At 32.6% G+C, this 19,966-nt stretch overlaps 1 protein-coding gene across 1 annotated transcript; it reads right to left on the bottom strand.

Moving 5' to 3' along the window:
• Positions 1-1,695: 1,695 nt before the first annotated feature.
• On the bottom strand, positions 1,696-18,840 carry LOC114387754 (MADS-box protein CMB1-like). Its single transcript, XM_028347960.1, has 8 exons — positions 18,254-18,840; positions 13,726-13,807; positions 12,079-12,140; positions 11,563-11,662; positions 4,300-4,341; positions 4,168-4,209; positions 2,108-2,238; positions 1,696-2,011 (listed from the first exon to the last, which is right to left on the bottom strand). Exons 1-8 carry the CDS (start codon positions 18,436-18,438, stop codon positions 1,921-1,923), a joined length of 735 nt encoding a protein of 244 aa, XP_028203761.1. The 5' UTR covers positions 18,439-18,840; the 3' UTR covers positions 1,696-1,920.
• Positions 18,841-19,966: the final 1,126 nt, after the last annotated feature.

Here is a 19,966-nt window from a genome sequence, read left to right as displayed (position 1 = left end):
CACATGAGATGGTTGAAAATTGAAATTTCTTACGTTATGATTTTGTGTATGGTTGATATATAGATAACTATATTGTGGATCTCTAATATAAATGAGGATTTTTTTTTAAATTAAGTTTGTGTGTTTGGGTGAATATTGATAAAAATTGATTTTTGAATAAAATAATTTTAATTAAAATTTATTTTGAGATAATGTGGTCTGTGTTTAAATATTTTTTCTTGCTAAAAGTTATAACAAATTCAATATATATATATAATTCAAAATTTATTTTTAAGCCAATTAATTTTAAATGCAATAAAATTTTTAATGTGAAAATATATATTTGGATTAGCTTTCAATCTTATCAAAATCAACTTAAAGCAGGCAAAGTAACAATCTGAGTAATACAGACTTAATCCTTTTAATGAAGGTGTCAAATTCAAGTATTGTGGATGAAAAAAATATAATTAGGAGGAAAAAATCCCGCTAAAACTAACTAACTAAATTTTTTGACAAAGATTAATCATTAATAAAAATCGATAAATACTCTTTATCAATAACATGGTAACTTGAAAAGGTCAAAGTAACAAATATTTACTTTAACCTTTGCAATATTTCCACCTTGATTTGGCACTCAAAATTCATTCTAGGAAATATCCAAACACACTAAGTGCATATTTGTATAAAGTTTGCGAACATAAGTTTGAATCAAAAGTATGTTGTAAAAAATGAGTTTACTTATACCAAAAGTTATTGGTACAAATGACTTAGCACTTGAGTCTTTTAACCAAGGTCTAAGATTTGATTCACGGCTTGTGTATATAGTCACAATTTGAGGTATCATTTTACTTTAAAAATGGACCAATCCGATAGGAGAAGAATTATTTAATTGTCAAATAAGAAGCTTCAGCTACTTCTTTATCACAAAAAAAAAAAATATTAATAGAACATGATTACCCTTTTTGTTCAAAAGTGTTGATATTTGTTTGGATATATACTAATCAAAAGTATTTTTACTTCATGCATGTTTCTATCCTAAATATACAAATAAAAAGTAATTTCACTTTAAAAGCTACAAATTTGTTGGTCTGATCCAAACCCAAACCTAGGTTTATCCCAAACGTACGTTACAAAATTAACTTTTGAAAATCCAAACATGATACCAAACTAATTTTGTGGGATTCTAAATGTATGTTTGAGGTATTAACATAAAATCAAACACACTAAAAGAATCAACCTCTAGAATAAATCTCTGTATTTTAAAATTAGTCCTTAATTTTTTTTATTGAAGTATACCGTGGTAGAGAGAGAGATGATTGAAATTTCAACACTCTCTCTCCACAATTATCCTTAAATGTTTCCGTGTGTCTTTAAGCAACTACTACCCTAGTGAGCTGGGACTAGTTATAACCATGATACATGTGCAGATCATTTATTTTGGTCACACACGAAAGAAAGAATAAACAAATAGTTGTAATCAAATACGTAAACATCTTCGATCGATATCTTTGTGTAAGTATCTTTACAGTATTTCCTATAGATTTTCAAGTACATGGGCTAATGTGAACATTTGTTTGTACGGTTCACCACATTATTATTATTATATACCTGCATCCATTTATGCTGACATGACAGGCCAATATTAACTATGACATTTTTCTAATAAAGCTAATGTTATACTTTAAAGGATTCTATGTTGAAGGAAGATCGATCATCTTAGAATACTAATTGGAGTGACTATTCAATCCATTCATTTAATAATCACCCAATCCATCTAGTTATAAACATGAAAAACATGTCTTATTGGAATATTAAGAATAGCATAAGTATATTTTATGCTGCATGACACCTATTATTACAGCCTGTTCTTGTAGGCCAAGATCTCTACAAAAGCATCATTTTTTTCTGATAATCATAAATTAAACTAAATTGGAAATAAATTTAGTTCATCCATCCATTCATGAATTCACTAGCATTTTGGGCTGAGGTTCCTGCAGCTCCTCCTGCTTCATTTAACCCTGAAGAATCATAGCTGCAGAAAAAGAATGAGCAATCAACTCAATTTCATTCATATCACATAAACCATAATCTACTTCACATTTTATGCATTCAGGGAAAAGAAAATTACCCAATTCGCAATGTACTGTTGCAATGTGCTGTCTCATAATATCCCTCTGATTGGGAAGGGTGGTAATTGTATGGAGCATTTTGCTCCCTAGTTTCCCATGTTGGTTGAAGGGCTACATTGATTTCCTCCAACTATGAAACATGAACAATTTGAAATTTTAATCAAATGGGATGGCACAAAATGAAAACAGAAACACTTGAATAGTGGAAAAAAAAGTCATTCCAAAATTTAAGATGAAACTGAAAGCAATTAATAGAGAAAAAGATAACTAATTTGAATCATGTGATTGATGCCATGTAGAGTTCTATGCATAATATATAGATCAAAGCTCTTGAGGCTCTACAAGCTTAAGCTTTTGAAATTGCCAAAAATTTAACAATGATATGATGGTAGTACTACTGGTAGGGTTTAATACACATTTTGATCCTATCTTTTCTCATGTCCTCTCATTAAGAGGGGAAAAAGTTAGGTAAGAATACTGTGGCCAAACCTTAAAAAGATGCTTAAATTATAGGTACTGCAGTGATTTAATTTCTCAACCATTTCAAATGCTTTAAAATTTTAAGGATGTGGCACTTCATCAAGAAAGGACAAGGACAGAAAAAGCTTTATCGTCTAAAGTGTAGGATACTAAGCAATGTTTTTATAATAACCATATTGCCATATTGCCTAGCTTCTAAAGTATAAGATACTAATTAAGATGCAAACTTTCACAAGTCTTTAAATCATTGCCTAGCATAGTATCTTGTTAACATTCAAAGCAATGTTTTTGAGTCCTCAAATGTTATATATGTACAATAAACACTCTAAAAAATTAATGGGCTATTATTATCATATATACATTCAATTTCTCTTCTGTCTCACTTTTACTCAATTTGTTATATCTATCAATTTTTCTCTCTTTATTGTTTTCTTTTGATTTTTTCTCCCTTCCACCCATATAATTCAAATTCCAAAAATAAGGTGTACATTTAACATTTTTCAAAATAAATATATACTTTTAAAAAAGCTGAACCAGGATTCATTAGAAGTCTGACAGTAAGGAGATACTAGGTCCAGTTTCACAATTTCTGCATAGTTGAGTACAAGCTAGGCAACAACACAATACTACAGAATGCAGGTTTTAAGTACAACAATCATTAATAACCAACAGGATTGTGGAAGATAAAGTTCAACAACGTACTAAAACTCAAAATTAGAGACTGTAAAGATTTTATCTCATCCAAGTGATTTATATAATTACCATTTTTTTTGGAAGGCATATAATTACCAATTGGTTATTACAATATTTAAACATTTGCAATTGAACAATAATGCATGCCTAGTGCCGCTGTCTACAACAAAATAATCACAATCAGTCTCTAGATGATCTAATGTGAAAAGTATAATTTGAATTCTTTTAAACCATAAATAATTTGAATCCTTGATTCTTTTTAATAATTTTTTGAGAAAAAAAAATTCAAAGAGAAATTCGACAACGATTGACAAGATCAAATTCAGCAACCCACATCATATGTGTGATGCCGTGATACTTAAATTTGCTTCATGTATCTGATAATTATATTGTTGAATACTTTACCGATATGTATTGCTGAAATATCCGAGCCTTTAAAAAAATTAGAAAGATTCAATATAGCTAGATGAGTCATAGAAACATATATAATATAAAAATATATAAACACTGTCTCTTTATGAATAAAAAACGGAGATTATCTTCTTTATTGACAATTTCAGCAAATGAGATTGGTAGCATAATTTCTATTTGTAAACAATAGGAAGTAATTTGTGATAATAATTTTAAACTTTTTTTAGTTTTTAGTAATGTCCAAAAAGTATATTCTTAATTTGGATTTGCAAAATTCAAATTATATATTTATTATGTTTCATGAACTTTTATACAAATTTAGATAGATATATATCTTACAGGCATTGTATCCTATATATTTTTATAATAACCATATTGCCATGTCAGATATGTATGGTGTCTATTACATGTAATGTATCAGTGCATCATAGTATATATAAATTGGATAACATTTGAAAAATGTTTCTTTTGGTACCTTGTTCCTCAGGATATTGTTAGTCTCCAGTAGCATCTCTTCCTGTGTGTCCATCAATAACAGAGTTGGTGGGCAGCCTATGAGTAAATGGTATATTAAGGATGGTGGAAAAAAGCATAAACAAAGTGTTACCTTTCTATGCAAATCAGCGAGTTGATCGAGCATTTGTTGTGTCTGGAGGCAAGGAACAGATACATAAGAAAATATTGTTAGAAGTATCCTAATATTAATTTATAATCTCAATCAAAATTATGATGTCAAGTATTTATAGCAGCATCATATGTTGTACTCAGAATATTTCCTCTAAGCTTATCATGCAATATTTTGCTGAGTACCAAATGTCAGCGATCCATAAAAATTGATAATGCATTAATCATATGCTCATTGGTAGTTGTAATTTGTAAAACTTTCTATCCATGCTTATTTTTCTGTTAAGTGTTAATGAGAAACGAAGAAACATTATAGGTACTAAAAATATTTAAGACTTCATTAATTACTGTTACAGAGGTATCAATCTGGACTAGAGAGAGAGACAACTTGAGAAACTCATCACAAATGTCAAACCGTTAGCACCAGCAAAGTAGCAGAAGATGACATAGGTCCACGCCCATGAAGGAACATCACACGTCCAAAGCATTTAGAAGACTACGTGTAAACTAGGATCAGGTGATGTATTGCATGCATGTCCATAGTTAGTGAGAGTCCGTTAGTTTGTTATAACGGCATAAGAGTTGTTAGTTGTTATCGCATAAGCTGTTATTGGTTAAAGCCATAACTCAGTGTACAAAAGAATATCATGAGACATGAATAAAGCATAGAAAGAATATTCTCGAGTAATATAGTTTAGCACAGGAGGTTCCTTGACCTCGAATTCAAGGCATTTCTCTTTCCATTCCCCTCGCTCCTATCATTTTTGGTCCGACCTGCTACCATGGTCGAACACAGAACCCGCCGCACCACTGAAGACAGACTGGAAAAAGCCATCTCCATCCTCTCCGAGAAGCATTCCGAACTGGCTAGCAAAGTGGACGCCATGTGTGAACGCTTCTCCCACATGAATGCCGCACCACCTCCACCGTCGCAGCACCCCATTCATCCTCGTCCTCCAGTCAAGCTTGAAGTCCCTCGCTTTGACGACCACAATCCATTAGGTTGGATCTTCAAAGTTTTCCAATTTTTTGATTATCAGGGAACGCCGGAAGAAGATCGGATTACTGTCGCCTCCTTCTATCTTGACGGAGCTGCGCTCAGTTGGTTCCAGTGGATGTTTAGAAATGGTTTCAATCATCACATCTTGGTCAGCTCTCCTTCAAGCTATCAAGACTCGTTTTGCTCCATCATTTTATGATGACCCCCGCGGCACACTATTCAAGTTGGTTCAATGAGGTTCCGTCACCGAGTACCTCACAGAGTTTGAAAGGTTAGCAAACCGCATCGTCAGTCTCTCTCCTTCCATCCTGTTGAGTTGTTTTATCTCTGGTCTCAACCCAGAAATTCGCCGTGAAGTACAAACTTTACAACTTGCTTCATTACCACCAGCCTCAACACCTCCCAATCAAACCCAAACACCTCATCTTAAGACTCCTTTCATACAACGTACCCAGGAAGAGATGACCTACTGGAGCGAAAAGGGCCTCTGCTACAATTGTGATGAGAAATGAAACTCATCTCACCGTTGTAAGGGCCGAGTCTTGTTTTTCATTGCAAACTCTAATGATCTCTCTCCCTCTGAGATCGTTCCGCCAGAAAACCCACCACCCCTCACTATCGAAACTACTCCACCCTTTGACCCAACCCTTCTTCACCCTCACATAAGCCTTCATGCAATGGCTGGCGTCCCTGCGACTGACACGTTCTGTCTTTATGGAGTTGTCAATCATGCTCGAGTCACCATTTTGGTGGACAGTGGTAGTACCCACAACTTCGTACAACCACGGGTTGCGAAGTTTCTCAGCTTGCCAATGGCAGATACAATCCCCCTCCGCGTAATGGTGGGCAATGGTTCCGTTTTAGACTGTCGGCAGGTCTGTTCTGCCACCAACTTACTCATCCAAGAACATTCATTCACAGTGACATTGCACGTTTTACCACTAAGTGGCGCCGATATCGTGTTAGGGGTAGAATGATTGCGCACCTTGGGCCCAATCATTACTAATTATACTGCCTTTACCATGCATTTCACTCACCTGGGCCAGCCCGTCACCCTTCACGCCGATGTTCAATTCAATACTGACCCAATTTCAGCTCACCAGGTAAAACGCATGATCCATACTCATTCAACATCTGGACTTTTCCATTTGTCCCTTTTACTAGTTAACAAACCCAAACCACCCGTAGACCCACCCCATCCCATTTCCGCCATTAATGAGCTTTTACTCCAATTCAGCTCATTATTTCAACAACCCTCAATCCTTCCCCACCTCGCCAACATGATAATCATATCAACCTCGTTCCCACAGCTAACCTCGTTAACATCCGGCCTTATAGATATCCTCATTTTCAAAAAATTGAAATCGAAAAATAGGTTACAACACTGCTTGATTCCAGCCTTATCCAACCAAGCCGAAGCCCTTTTTCAATGTGTGTTGACTATAGGGCAATTAACTCCATTACAGTGAGGGATCGATTTCCGCTTCCAACAATTAACTAACTTCTCGATGAATTAGGTAGAGCTTCATGGTTCTCCAAGCTCGACTTATGCCAAGGATTTCACCAGATATTAATGGCGTATGAGGACATTCCAAGAACAGCCTTTCCAACTCATCATGGCCACTACGAGTATAGAGTCATGCCCTTCGGCCTTTGCAACGCGCGGTCAACATTCCAAGCCACCATGAAGGCCGTTCTCAGTCCTTTCCTGCGAAAATTCGTGGCACTTTTCTTTGACGACATACTCATCTATAGTGAGTCCTTCCAGATCATCTTCATCATTTGGATTGTGTTTTCACCTCGTTATCACAAGCCCAGTATTATCTTAAACACTCTAAGTGTTTGTTCGGCCAACGCCAACTTGATTACTTGGGTCACGTCGTCTCTGGGAATGGCGTACAACCTAACCCCTCTAAGATACAAGCCATCATCGATTGGCCAACACCACAGTCTTTGAAGGATCTTCGAGCCTTTCTTGACCTTACAGGGTTTTATTGGAAATTTGTTAAGGGATACGCAGCAATCGCAACACCTTTAACACACTTACTTTGTCAGGATGCTTTTCAATGGATACCGAAATCCCAAGATGCGTTCGACAAGCTGAAGCATGCAATGACCGCCGCCCCAATGCTTGCCCTTCCCGAATTTTCCCTTCCCTTTGCCCTAGAAACAGATGCCTCAGGCACCGCCATGGGTGCTGTCCTTCAACAACAAAGTCACCCCATCACATTCTTTAGCAAGCCATTCTGCCCTCGCCTGCAACACGCTTCTACATACGTGCGAGAGCTTCATGCAATCAATGTCGCCGTCCGCAAGTGGCGCCAGTATCTACTCGGCCATAAGTTCACCATTTTTACCAATCATCGTAGTCTCCACGACCTCATGTCTCAAGTCATTCAAACCCCGGAGCAGCAATTCTATCTAGCCAAACTTCTCGGCTTTGACTATGACATTCAGTATAAAGCTGGAACCTCCAATGTAGTAGCAGATTCACTCTCGCGCATTGATAACTCGACCCCAGCATAGTGCTTCCTTCTCTTGGTTCCACACCATGAGTTTATGACCCAGCTAAAGCATGCACTAGTATCCAGTTCAGATTTTCAGAAACAAAAGGAGGCTATTCAATCTCGGCTTAAGGATCACCCGTACTTCACAATTATCAACGATTTCATATTCTTCAAAGAAGCAATTTGGATCGACTCTCGAAACCCTTTCATTCCCTCATTGTTGCATGAATATCATGCCACTCCTCTTGGCGGCCATTTCGGGGTCAAGAAGACCTTACATCGCCTTCGCTCTAACTTTCAGTGGACTACCATGGTCACGGACGTCAAGTCGTTCATCTGTCAATGCAACATATGTCAGCAGGTTAAACACATTACCTGCAAATCCACAGGGTTACTCCAACCAATCCTACCACCTACTGGTGTTTGGGAGGATCTTTCTATGGATTTGATCACGCACCTCCCAAGTTCTCACGAGTTCACGGTTGTCTTCGTTGTGGTGGATAGATTTTCTAAGGGTGTACATCTTGGTGCATTACCCACCCACTTTACGACATTCAAAGTGGCCAACTTGTTCCTGGATATCGTGTGTAAGCTCCACGGTTTTCCCCACAGCATCATTTCCGATCGTGACCTAGTGTTTATCAGCTCCTTCTGGCGTGAGTTATTCAGGTTAAGTGACACGACATTACGTATGACCACTGCATACCATCCACAATCAAATGGCCAGACGGAAGTAATGAATCACACCGTTAAACAGTACCTTCGATCTTTCATGCACAAGCAGCCCGTGGACTGGTATAAGTTCCTCGTATTGGCAGAGTGGGCGTATAATACATCGCAACATTCCGGCACCGGCGTCACCCCGTATGAGGTCACATACGGCAAGCCTCCATCCTCCATTCCCAATTATCTCTTGGGTTCTTCTCGCAACGATGCGGTTGAAACGATGTTATGCACACGAGAAGACATTCACGATACCCTTCGACGTAAGCTTCTCAAGGCCCAAGATACCATGAAGTACTTCGTTGACAAAAAGAGACGAGATGTTCAATACGAGGTTGGACAAATGGTTTATGTTAAACTCCAGCCCCATAGTCAACTTTCACTCTGTACCCACCGGCCCCATAAACTCACGAAGCACTATTTCGGACCATTTCGTATAGTGGAACACATTGGTAGTGTTGCATATCGTTTACAATTACCAGAAGGGTCTCGAATCCACCTTGTGTTTCATTGTTCGCTGCTACGACCTCACCATGGCCCTTTCGAACTGCCAACTTCCCCACTTCCACCGGATACACTCCATAACCATCCTATACTTGAGCCTTTAGCCATTCTAGACTCTCGGATGGATCTTTCAACTGACCCACTGACTCGATTCGTTCTCGTACAATGGGTTGGCCTCGCCCTTGAAGACTCTACCTGGGAGAAATGGGACGAAGTTTGTAACATCCATCACCTTGAGGACAAGGTGAATTTCCCAGGGCAGGATAATGTTAGCACCAACAAAGTAGCAGAAGATGACATAGGTCCACTCCCACAAAGGAATATCACACGTCCAAAGCATTTAGAAGACTACGTGTAAACTAGGATCACGTGATGTATTGTATGCATGTCCATAGTTAGTGAGAGAGTTCGTTAGTTTGTTATAAGGGCATGAGAGTTGTTAGTTATTATCGCAAAAGCTGTTATTGGTTAAAGCCATACGTATAAAAGGATATCATGAGGCATGAATAAAACATAGAAAGAATATTCTCGAGTAATATAGTTTAGCACAGGAGGTTGCTTGACCTTGAATTCAAGGCATTTCTTTTTCCATTCCTCTCGCTCCTATCACATACTCTCAAACTTTTTGTTTATTTTCTTACCACGTATATACCCAATATCAGTTTAATTTAGTTCAGACTTCAGATGATCAAGGGTTCAACTTCAAACTTTAAAATAATTATAAATAAATAAAAAAATCATGCCAGCTGCATATGGGACAACTAATGACAATTTCTGTTTAAGTCTGGATTTCTAAAAACCAACTTGTCATTTCAAACTGTTCAAGTTAGACCAAGTTTTACACCACTATAGTAGCTAATTTGTGGGGGACAGAATTAGACTTTGCATGTAAATAGTACACTAAACAATAAAAAATATGTGGTTGATATCATCATAGTTATTATTATAAATAAATTAAACTTGGTGTTACTTATACATATGGCAGACTGATACGGGTACAAAAACTGTTTAATAGTACACAGACAACACAGATAAGTACAGTTTCCATGATCCACGCATGAGTTGATGAGCTTGAATATTGGTGATTAAAATATTGGCAATTCTTTGGTGCATCCTGATCAAACAATGTAGGATAAGTACTTATATTTTGAGGGTTAAGATTTACCCAGAACACAAAATGCTAAGATACCACCATTCAAATATAAGTACTTATGTTTAAACTTTGAACACATTACACTATACCCCACATATACTACATTAAGACTTTCTTAATGTTCAAAAACATTACACTGATAACTCTGGTATATTACACTAATACTCTCTATAAAAAAAGTTACTATAATGATTAAAAAATAAAAAGTATTTGTGTAATTTAATCGCTAATATAATTTATTATAATTTTTTTTAGTTTCAATGCATTAATTGCTCATTTAATTAAAATCCCTAATTTCTATGCATAAAACCTAAGTTGTCATCCTCCAAAGCATAAATTATACTCCCTTCATCCCATTTTAATTATTCTGTAAGAGAAAAAAATTGTTCTAAAATAATTATTATTTTAATTTTTTAATATAACATTAATTACTTTTCTCCACTTAAATCTCTCCACTTAAATCTCTTTATAATATTAATGGTGGACAACAAAAATTTATAAATAAATTAATAATAATATAAGATTAATTTTATAAAATTATTATCTTTTTTCATCTATTTAATATTTTTCTTAATATTTATAAAATGAATACAAATTAATATTGATGACAATAACTAAGCTAAATGAGAAAGCGAGATCAATGCTGCAACCCAAATTTCAGCTTTTATAGACTGTAATAGATAAGAGATAGTGATTTTGGCTTGACTTAAAAGAAAGTACCCCTAGTCTGATTTCATGTCCTTTCTCATGTGCAATGCAGCCATAAAAGAATACCTCAATATGCTTTTCACTACAAACCCCATTCCTACAGTTATATTTCCAGTAAGAACAATAATAAAATTCATTCAACTTCAACTAAAAATCCAAGCGGCATTGAACATGGGCCACAATGGCTTCCAAATGTACCTTGCATAGGCACTAGGCACGCAAGAGTTTTTCTATGACAACAAGTACCCATGTCACTTTTTCATCTTTCCATCAAGAATATAATAAATAATAAATAATATTCATAGAATAGCCAAGACACATAAAATAAAATACAGAAAATATACAAATATTACAGCATAAATGTATATACATTTTTTATTATAATTATACTATAATTAAATTTGTATTAAATGTTTTGAACATGTAAATTACATTTTAGATTTCTGGTGAAAAATTTATATTGTGATTCAAGGATTTTTTAACTTACAATAATTTAAAAAAAAACATTAAGTTCAATTTATAAATAAAGATGAAAAGGATAAACTAAAAGAGAGGGGATTCAACATGACATATGATCAGTTAGTATTATCATACTCAGATGCCAAAGTTGAATACTTTTTTATTTATAAGCCAAAAGAAAAATTTGCATACCTTGTTTGACCTGATTTGCTTCAGGGAAGAGTCCAGCTGACGTTCAAGCTGCTCAAGGTCCTTAACGTCTAAGTGCTCCAATTCTTCCCCAAGGAGGTTTCTACAGAATAATACAACCAATGTTTGCTATTCATACTTGTGGATTTAACTAGCTTGTGACTTAATTCCAGAAAACATTTTTTTATATATTCCTTTTCATTTTGTTTTTATTGATAATTATGAAAGTATCATTTTATATTGTAACTTTCTTTTTCTGAAAACATCTTTTGTTTTTATTACTGTTTTTTGTATAAAAAAATGTTTAAAATAACAAAATACAATAAAAAATAATATGACAGTTTTTGTAATTATTAATAATATTAAAAATATAAACAACAACAAAGCATTATCCACTATGTAAGATCAGTTAAATGATACACATACACAACACCATTTAGCACAGTTAAAAATTAAAGTTTCAGAAATATAAAAAGAAAATATTTTTCTCCAAACAAGATAATTTGACTAGCATGCTACCTTTGTGTTTGCTGTAGTGCCTCAACTCTGGATTTTAGCTTCAGGTACTCTTGGTAGCGCCTCTGCACAAGGGCATGGGGTGACATATGTTAGACTTTGCCAAAAGTTACTAATCCATGTTATTGGACTTTGACAGACTGCATTTACTAGCAGACAAATAAGTCATATACACTTGAGAAAAGGAAATAAAAATGAGTATTTAAGAACACAACTTAAAATTGAAGTTTAAAGAATCAAGTTTCTTTTAATAAAATAAATTCAATGTAATGGTATTAGGAGTTTTGACTCTTTAGGTTTAAAATGGTTTGTTAAGTCCGTTTTAATTTTAAATTTTTTATCAAAATAAATAAATTAAGATGATAAAACATAATACTCCAACCATTGAACATAACATTTTCAATGTAATATCTATAGTGCTTTGTGAAAATATTGTTTTATAAATAATTACAAAAATATCATAATCATTATTACTTTGTTTTATTTTTAAAATTTATTTATAACACGAAAAAAATAATTATTTCACTTTTACTTTATTAACATTTTTTTCGTTTCTATCATCAAGTATCATCATTAAATGATGATGTGACAATCATATTAACAAATAGGTGAGTTGTTATATCATCTAGTTTGCTATATCATCTAGTTTGTTGTATTAGTTACATGTAACTTTTTTTTTGTAAATTATACTTTTAGTCCCTGTCTTTTCACAAAATTATGTTTTAGTATCAATAACTTTTTACTAGTCTTAATCTCCCAACTATTGTTCGTCATTGTTTTTAATCCGTATTATCAAGTATCATCATGAAGCATTAATGTGACAGTCAAGTTCCAAGACACTACAAAGTTTCTAGTGGTAAAACCACCAAATAAGGGGTTTGGAAATTTGAAGGAAAAAACAAAAGCAGGAAAGGATATCTAGTAAACAAAATTAACAACTCACAATACACAAATCAACAACCCACTTGAAAATTCTCATCACATCGAAACCCATCTTTGTCGCCTACTGTAGGATGTTGATTTTTTATTTTAGACCACAGTTAAATGGTTGTTGATCTGTGTATTGAGATTTATTGATTTTGTTTACTATACCCTTTATATTTTTCTTTTAATTTTCAAACTTTTTTTTGGATGTGTAAAACCACTAGAAAATTTATAACACCTTAAAATTGACTAGAAAACGTCTTAAATCAATATTTTATCACACGATTTTCATGTCAAACTAGCAATTCAAATCACTACCAACATGTTTGCTACATCACTTCTAGGTGATGATGAGAGAAACTTAAAAACAATGGGGAACAATAATTGAGGAACTAAGACCAATAAAATATTATTGAGGTACTAAAAGTGAATTTCTTAAAAAAAATAAGGGATAAAGATCGATCAATAAAAATAGAATATCAAAAAATTTATAAGTGATTGTCACGTCAAACTAATAGATGTTATGACAACTCACTTAAATTTTAATATGACTATCAGGTCATCACTTAAGAGTGATTCGTGACCACAAAACCCAAAAATATTAACGAAGTAAAAATATAAAGATTAAGATCTATTTTTCAAACCCAACATATCCTACGTTTTCCAGTTTCTATCTTCTATATCCTCTTAAAACCTTATTCTAGCCAAAATAAGATAGATGAACACCTGTGTCTCTATTTCAGGTTGGTGCTGGACTTCCAAGGCTCCATAACTGCATCTGTGATACCGTTCAAGTGTCTTGGCCATGCTGAAACCAATTGCCAGTATGAGTACATCCACACATTTTACATCAAGAAAAAGGAAATGCAAGCTAGGGTAAAACAACCAAGATCCTGTAAATCAAATCATATAATACAGGCAATGAAACTAATCCTTTGTGTGTGTCTATATATATATATATATATATATATATATATATATATATATATATATATATATATATATATATATATATATATATCATGAGTTGCAGCCTGTATCAAACACGTATTTTATTTTCACATAAGCATTACTATTAATTTTGGATCCTATGAAGATATAAGATTGACCTAATAATTGAGAAGAAAAAACTTAAGGACAAAGGGAGGAGGAGAGATTGTAAATTCAAACTTCTCTATTTTTTTCACTAATATTTCTAATAAAATTAACATTTATCAATAAAAAGAATTATTATTTTTGGACCCCTGAAATTTTAAAGTTGGGTTTTAATCATGTCAAAATATAATTTCTCATTTAGTACAGAATTTAGGAGTTAAAAGTTAATATTTATTTAATTCAAAAATTACTAAATAAAAAAAATCTTATCTTTACCAACCCAAATATATAATTAACTTGAAATCATTTATTCTCAACATTAGAATTAAGTGAAACAACTGTAATCACAAATCACTGTATAATTAAGATTAATTTCTTTCATCTTATTTTATCATTTCAAATATATTCACACATGTGCATGCGCACACACAAAATTTTTTGTATTGATTATAAGAACAATTGAATAAGAATGGATAAATTATGATGAGGAAGATTACAATAAATGATTAGCATGCTACATCACTACTACATTATTGAAATCAAACTAAATCTTCTAAATTTGGCTTTGAATATGGTTAGGAGAGTAAAAATTTCATTTCCTCTAATTTTCTTATCTTTATTTATTGAATCATTTTGCTTTCTCAATTCTCACACCTTATTTCTTCAAGCATTAAATCATCTATCTCTAGAAAATATTATCACTTTTGGCCCTCAAGATCTTATGAACTTTCTTGGAAGGAGATGTTCATTGTTGGGGTTTGAGGGAGCCTAAAAGTAAGGAGGGACCTGCATTACTGCATCTTTAATCCAAAATATCTTAAGACATTATGTATATAGGTATATGTTCAAAAGAAAAAGGTACGTTCCCTTATATTATCTTCACTAATCCTGCTCTCAGTCAATGTGAAACTTCATATATTCACTTAAATTTCTAACATAAAAATAAAAAAAATCTAGCATTCTTCTCATTAAGTGGGAGTCAATTAAAATGGTTTTATTTCTTCCTCAAGGGAAATATCTATGAGCAAACGGGTCCACAAGATTATTAACAGAGTCAAATATCCACAACATGGCTCCACATTAAATGTATAATCTATTTTCTTATATTTAACTGCATTAAGCTCATTCACAACTATTTAATGTGAAACTTAAAATCCACACTTGAATTTCTAACAACACATAACGGACAAATTAACTATTCTTGAAACTTAATATAATCAAGTCACGTGTAGATATATCAATATTGGGATTGGTTATAGTAAGTCTTGGAATATTAGCATTATATATGATGAATGTAAATCTTCCCAGACCAAGTGTACTTCTTGAAAGAGAGTTTTAGATGATATCAAAGTTGAAGAAATAGCTATATATATACCCTTGAATATGTAATATATTAGTGTTAGTATTAGCATCAACAATGTAATTAAAAAGGCCATACAGTATATGGCTCATAATTTCAAAAACTGAAATGAAAGTTTATTCAATTTTTTTTTTGTTCCATAGTAACGGTTTGAACTATATGCCTCTTGCAAACTATTCAAGTCCATCACCATTGGCTTGCTCATGAAAGTTTCATGCTTATATAATTTGGATATAAAGCATGTCTCTCATTAAAAAAAGAACTCTCTTAAAATAAATAAATAAATAAATAAATAAATAAAAACTAAGGAAATCTCTTACATGTCTCCATATACATATCAGACATGACCACTAATCCTCTCTAATACTAAAGTTTAATACATACAGGGCAATGAAGGTATAGGATGTATAGAAGATCTAGCCATGCAGCAAAAAATAAACACAAATTAAAGCTTGTCTGATGCAGCAAAGTCTACGCAGCTTTTTAATCTATTCACTTCTAGAGCTACCAGTAAGTTAGTAACTACTACACTTCACAGAATCAATCATGCAGTAATTATATTACATAACTTCTCTATGCATATAGGATTTCCTTCTGATAGAGAATTACATTATGTTTTATTTAGCCAAGAAAGTGTAAAATGCTTATTATATGATGTTTATGCAATAATTAAATTATGTGGATGCATATATGCCAAAAAGTATAACCCAACTGGAATGTTGATCAAACATAGATGTCTAATTATAAAATCACCAAAGTAGAGAGAAACCTATTATAACGGTATAGAAGCCTATCAAATCTGAAAGAAAGGTTACGTGATGACACTTCAAAAGTAATATATTCGTACAAATATCATACACGGGTCTTCAGCACAAAATCATATGATATATATGAATTTAACTTTCCAAAGTATGCATTGTACCAAAGTCCTATCTTTTACATTGAATGCAAATGCATAATTTGTTTTCTTTTCTTTTGATGTGTTCTGACATACGGATGAATGTCTAATCAGAATCAAGTATGCATGAACAATGAGAATCTTGGGGTTGTAAATATTGTTATCTGAAGATCTAGCTAGAATGTTAGTGTTAAGGCTTCCTAAAATGAAGATTGGACGTCATAATATTACATTTATCATTGCTGTAGTAGCATAGGTGTAAATCAACTAACTGCTTAATTTGTTTGTCTTTCAGTATAAGAAACACGGAACTTTACACAACTATCAAGGCAAAAACTACTTTCTCTTGGTGCCATTTTGCAGGAAGGTAAAATTTGCTAATTCCTTTTATTTAATATGAATTTACATTCCAAAAATTCAAAAGTCAAAATTCGTAAAAAATTTAATTATTGCATAATGTAATTTAGATACTCATGACTATTTTTCGTAAGTGCTGTATATGTTAAATGAAAATACATCTAAAAATGAAAAAATATGAAAGATTATGTAAATTTAATTTTTTTTAATACAAAAATAAGAAATTAAGGACTAAGCTCTATAGCACTTGGTCATAAAGTTATGAACCATCATCCATTACAAAAGGGAAGTGAATTTCATGCGGTTTCAAAAAGAACTGCGGTAGTACAGTTACTAACTTCACTATTCATATGTGAGTGTATCTGTTTTCTTTAGTCATCATGATAATTGTTATTATTAATTTATCAATTTTATTGATAATTCTCAGTCAAATTAATTAACTATTCTTAGTTGAATCTCTCCTCTCAATAATATTTTTTTTTCATTCTCTTGAATAGGAGACTTTGCCTACTACTGAACTTATAATAACACTCAAACTAATGACTTATTGATCATTGTGAGTGTATCTATTTTTTATATATTAAATTATCAAATATTAAAATTAAAAAGCACCTGACATAAGTGTTTTCAAAACTGTAAAGGACCTGAATCCAAAAGGGTTAGTGCGTGAAAATACATGAAAATTTATTATCACAATATTTCAAACTCTAACAACTCATTTCCAAGAAAATTTGGTAGCTCCGAAACGGAGACCACTCACCCAAACTTCCCAGTTGTTTCCCTCTTAATTTTTATTGAAACTGTTTAAGAAGAGAAAGTTCCATTGCAAGGGATACACTTGTAAAAGCTTTTTTTTTTAATAATCACACTTGTAAAACCTTAAGAAAGGAAATTATAATCACAATATTATAATATAGCAAAACCATATACCACAATTTAGATTTTGAATAAACAAAAAAAGGAGTGGTTTTAGATTATTAATATAAATATTTCTAATCATTAAACTAAAGCATAAACTGAAATTGAACCATGATCAGATACATGTAACTAGGGAAGATTCACTATGTATGATGTTGAACCATCCAGCTAAAATTTTGATTCAAAGCGATCTGCAAGCTGAAGCTGCTTTCTAATAACAATTCTTCAAAAAAAGAAAAAAGAACATAAAAAAAAAGAGAAATTAAACTTCAAAGAGAAAGCAAAAAAAAATAATTAAAAGAAACAAAAACAAAAAGGCACAGCCCTCATCAAGCCCTACAAATCAGACACAGAAAACCAGAAACAAAGCAAAGCAACCAAAAACTTAAAAAAAAAAACTCATGAGACGCAAACCCCTAATGAAAACACAAGCACAAACAACCACTTTACCACCAGCAAGATGCAAACTTTAAGCACCCCATGAAACAAGGGAAAGAAAATCAAGACCCCCCAGAAAACAAAACTCCCTCAAAACTTCAACAGAATCTTATTTCACACAAGGAAACACAAACACACACAAAATCTGTCATAAACAAAAGACTTGATGGGGTTTGTGTGTGTATTACCTATGGCCGCTGCAGAACTCATACAGCTTGCCACGGTTGGAGAAGATAATAAGGGCAACCTCAGCATCACAGAGGACAGAGAGTTCATAAGCCTTTTTGAGCAAACCATTCCTCCTCTTTGCAAATGTCACTTGACGGTTTATCTTGTTCTCAATCCTCTTCAGCTCCACCTTTCCCCTACCCATGTTTTTATTAATTGCTTGCTTTATATCTCTTTCCACAAATAAATTAAACTAGCCTTTTCAGAATACCAGATGGAAAAGACATAATTGTATATAGAATAGAATAGATTAGAAATTTTTTCAAGCAAATTTTTCCCTTCTGCCCTCTTATTTGTGTGTGTATATATAAGCTAGCTTATCGCATGAAATGATATGATATGATATGATCTGTCGCGGAGTTTTAGTAGGTATGGTATGCCTATGATGGATGCGTAATGGAAGATATTGAGAATATGTTATCACCCCTTTTGTAAAGCAAACACAACAAGTAGAACTAGAAAGTAACCACAGCATTGATTACAACGCAGTTCCTAGATCTCGCATCTAATGCCACAGTAACTAGGTAGTTCCAATTTGCTTAATTTTAGTACATTTTATGTGTACCCATTCTCAATTAAATAGAAATACTTCACATCGCCAACAAAGATTGTTTCACTTGATAAAAAAAAAAAAAAAAGACATCCAAAAGAATGAGAATTTGATTCCTATCGATGTGAAAACTATGAAATCTACGAGTACCTTCCTTTGAAAATATTCATTGAGACTTAAATCTATCTTGACTTTATAACTCACATAACAACTCACATAGTTTGTCTTAAGAAAAAAATACTCCACATAAAAAATAATAGCTAGAAATACTTTTTCCATGTTATAAAATCAATAATATTTCCAAATATAATAATTTGATAAAATAACTAACTATTTTGTAAGAGTAGTCTTTTACACACCACCATATCACTAGTGTGAGTAATCTTTGACTCAGATCTCTTAAATAAAGTTTCAAATTTAAATCTCATGTATAAAAAATCGTGATTAAGAGTAATTAGTTAGATTCTTAGGCAGAGATTAGTTAATAATAAAATCTTTTATACTTTTAATGCATTCTAATTAAATTTGTTTCTAAATTTGTTCTCATTTTAATGAGCAATATGATGAGAGTGAAAGAAAGGTACACATATTTTAGCTAATAAAAAAAATACTATTGTGGTTTTTCCTTTTATTTTTTAGTTCTTAACAACTTTGTATGCAATAATCATATATAACAATTTTTATTACAAGATTCTTTTATGTGTTTAATTTTCATAGATTATCATGGTAATTTTTATTTGTATTACCAATCAATTAGTAATAATTTTAAAAGTAAACTAATATAAAGTTCAATAAACTTACTATATTAGTCAATTTATAATTGATGATAATATAAAAAAATTTACACTATCAATGTATTATAATTATTTTTTATTAATTCTTTCAAAAATAAAATAAAATAAACAGTACACAGTTTAACGTGCTTTTTATATATTTTTTGCTTTCTTATAAATTATATAGAAAAAATAAGTGTAATAATGTAATGTACAGCCACACAATATCCCTTTTCTGTGGTCTAATTTATAAATGATAGAGAGAGAGAAAAAATGTGATAATGTAATATACTACTATACCATATATTTTTTCTATGGTCTAGTTGCATGCAAGTATGTACTATTTGTCC

The sequence above is a fragment of the Glycine soja genome, chromosome 2, assembly GCF_004193775.1.
Source record: "Glycine soja cultivar W05 chromosome 2, ASM419377v2, whole genome shotgun sequence".
Classification (NCBI taxonomy): Eukaryota; Viridiplantae; Streptophyta; class Magnoliopsida; order Fabales; family Fabaceae; genus Glycine; species Glycine soja.
The sequence above is the reverse complement of the archived record's forward strand: the minus strand, read 5'-3'. Positions and strand labels throughout refer to the sequence as shown.

Bases quoted from the DNA above. Each gene is read 5' to 3' on its own strand.
- LOC114387754 (XM_028347960.1), bottom strand. From the start codon at position 18,438: ATGGGTAGGGGAAAGGTGGAGCTGAAGAGGATTGAGAACAAGATAAAC. The intron at 13,808-18,253 runs GTAATACACACA...AATTGGTTTCAG, and splicing joins GAGTTCTGCAGCGGCCATAG to CATGGCCAAGACACTTGAAC. The intron at 12,141-13,725 runs GTGTTCATCTAT...GCCCTTGTGCAG, and splicing joins AACCTGAAATAGAGACACAG to AGGCGCTACCAAGAGTACCT.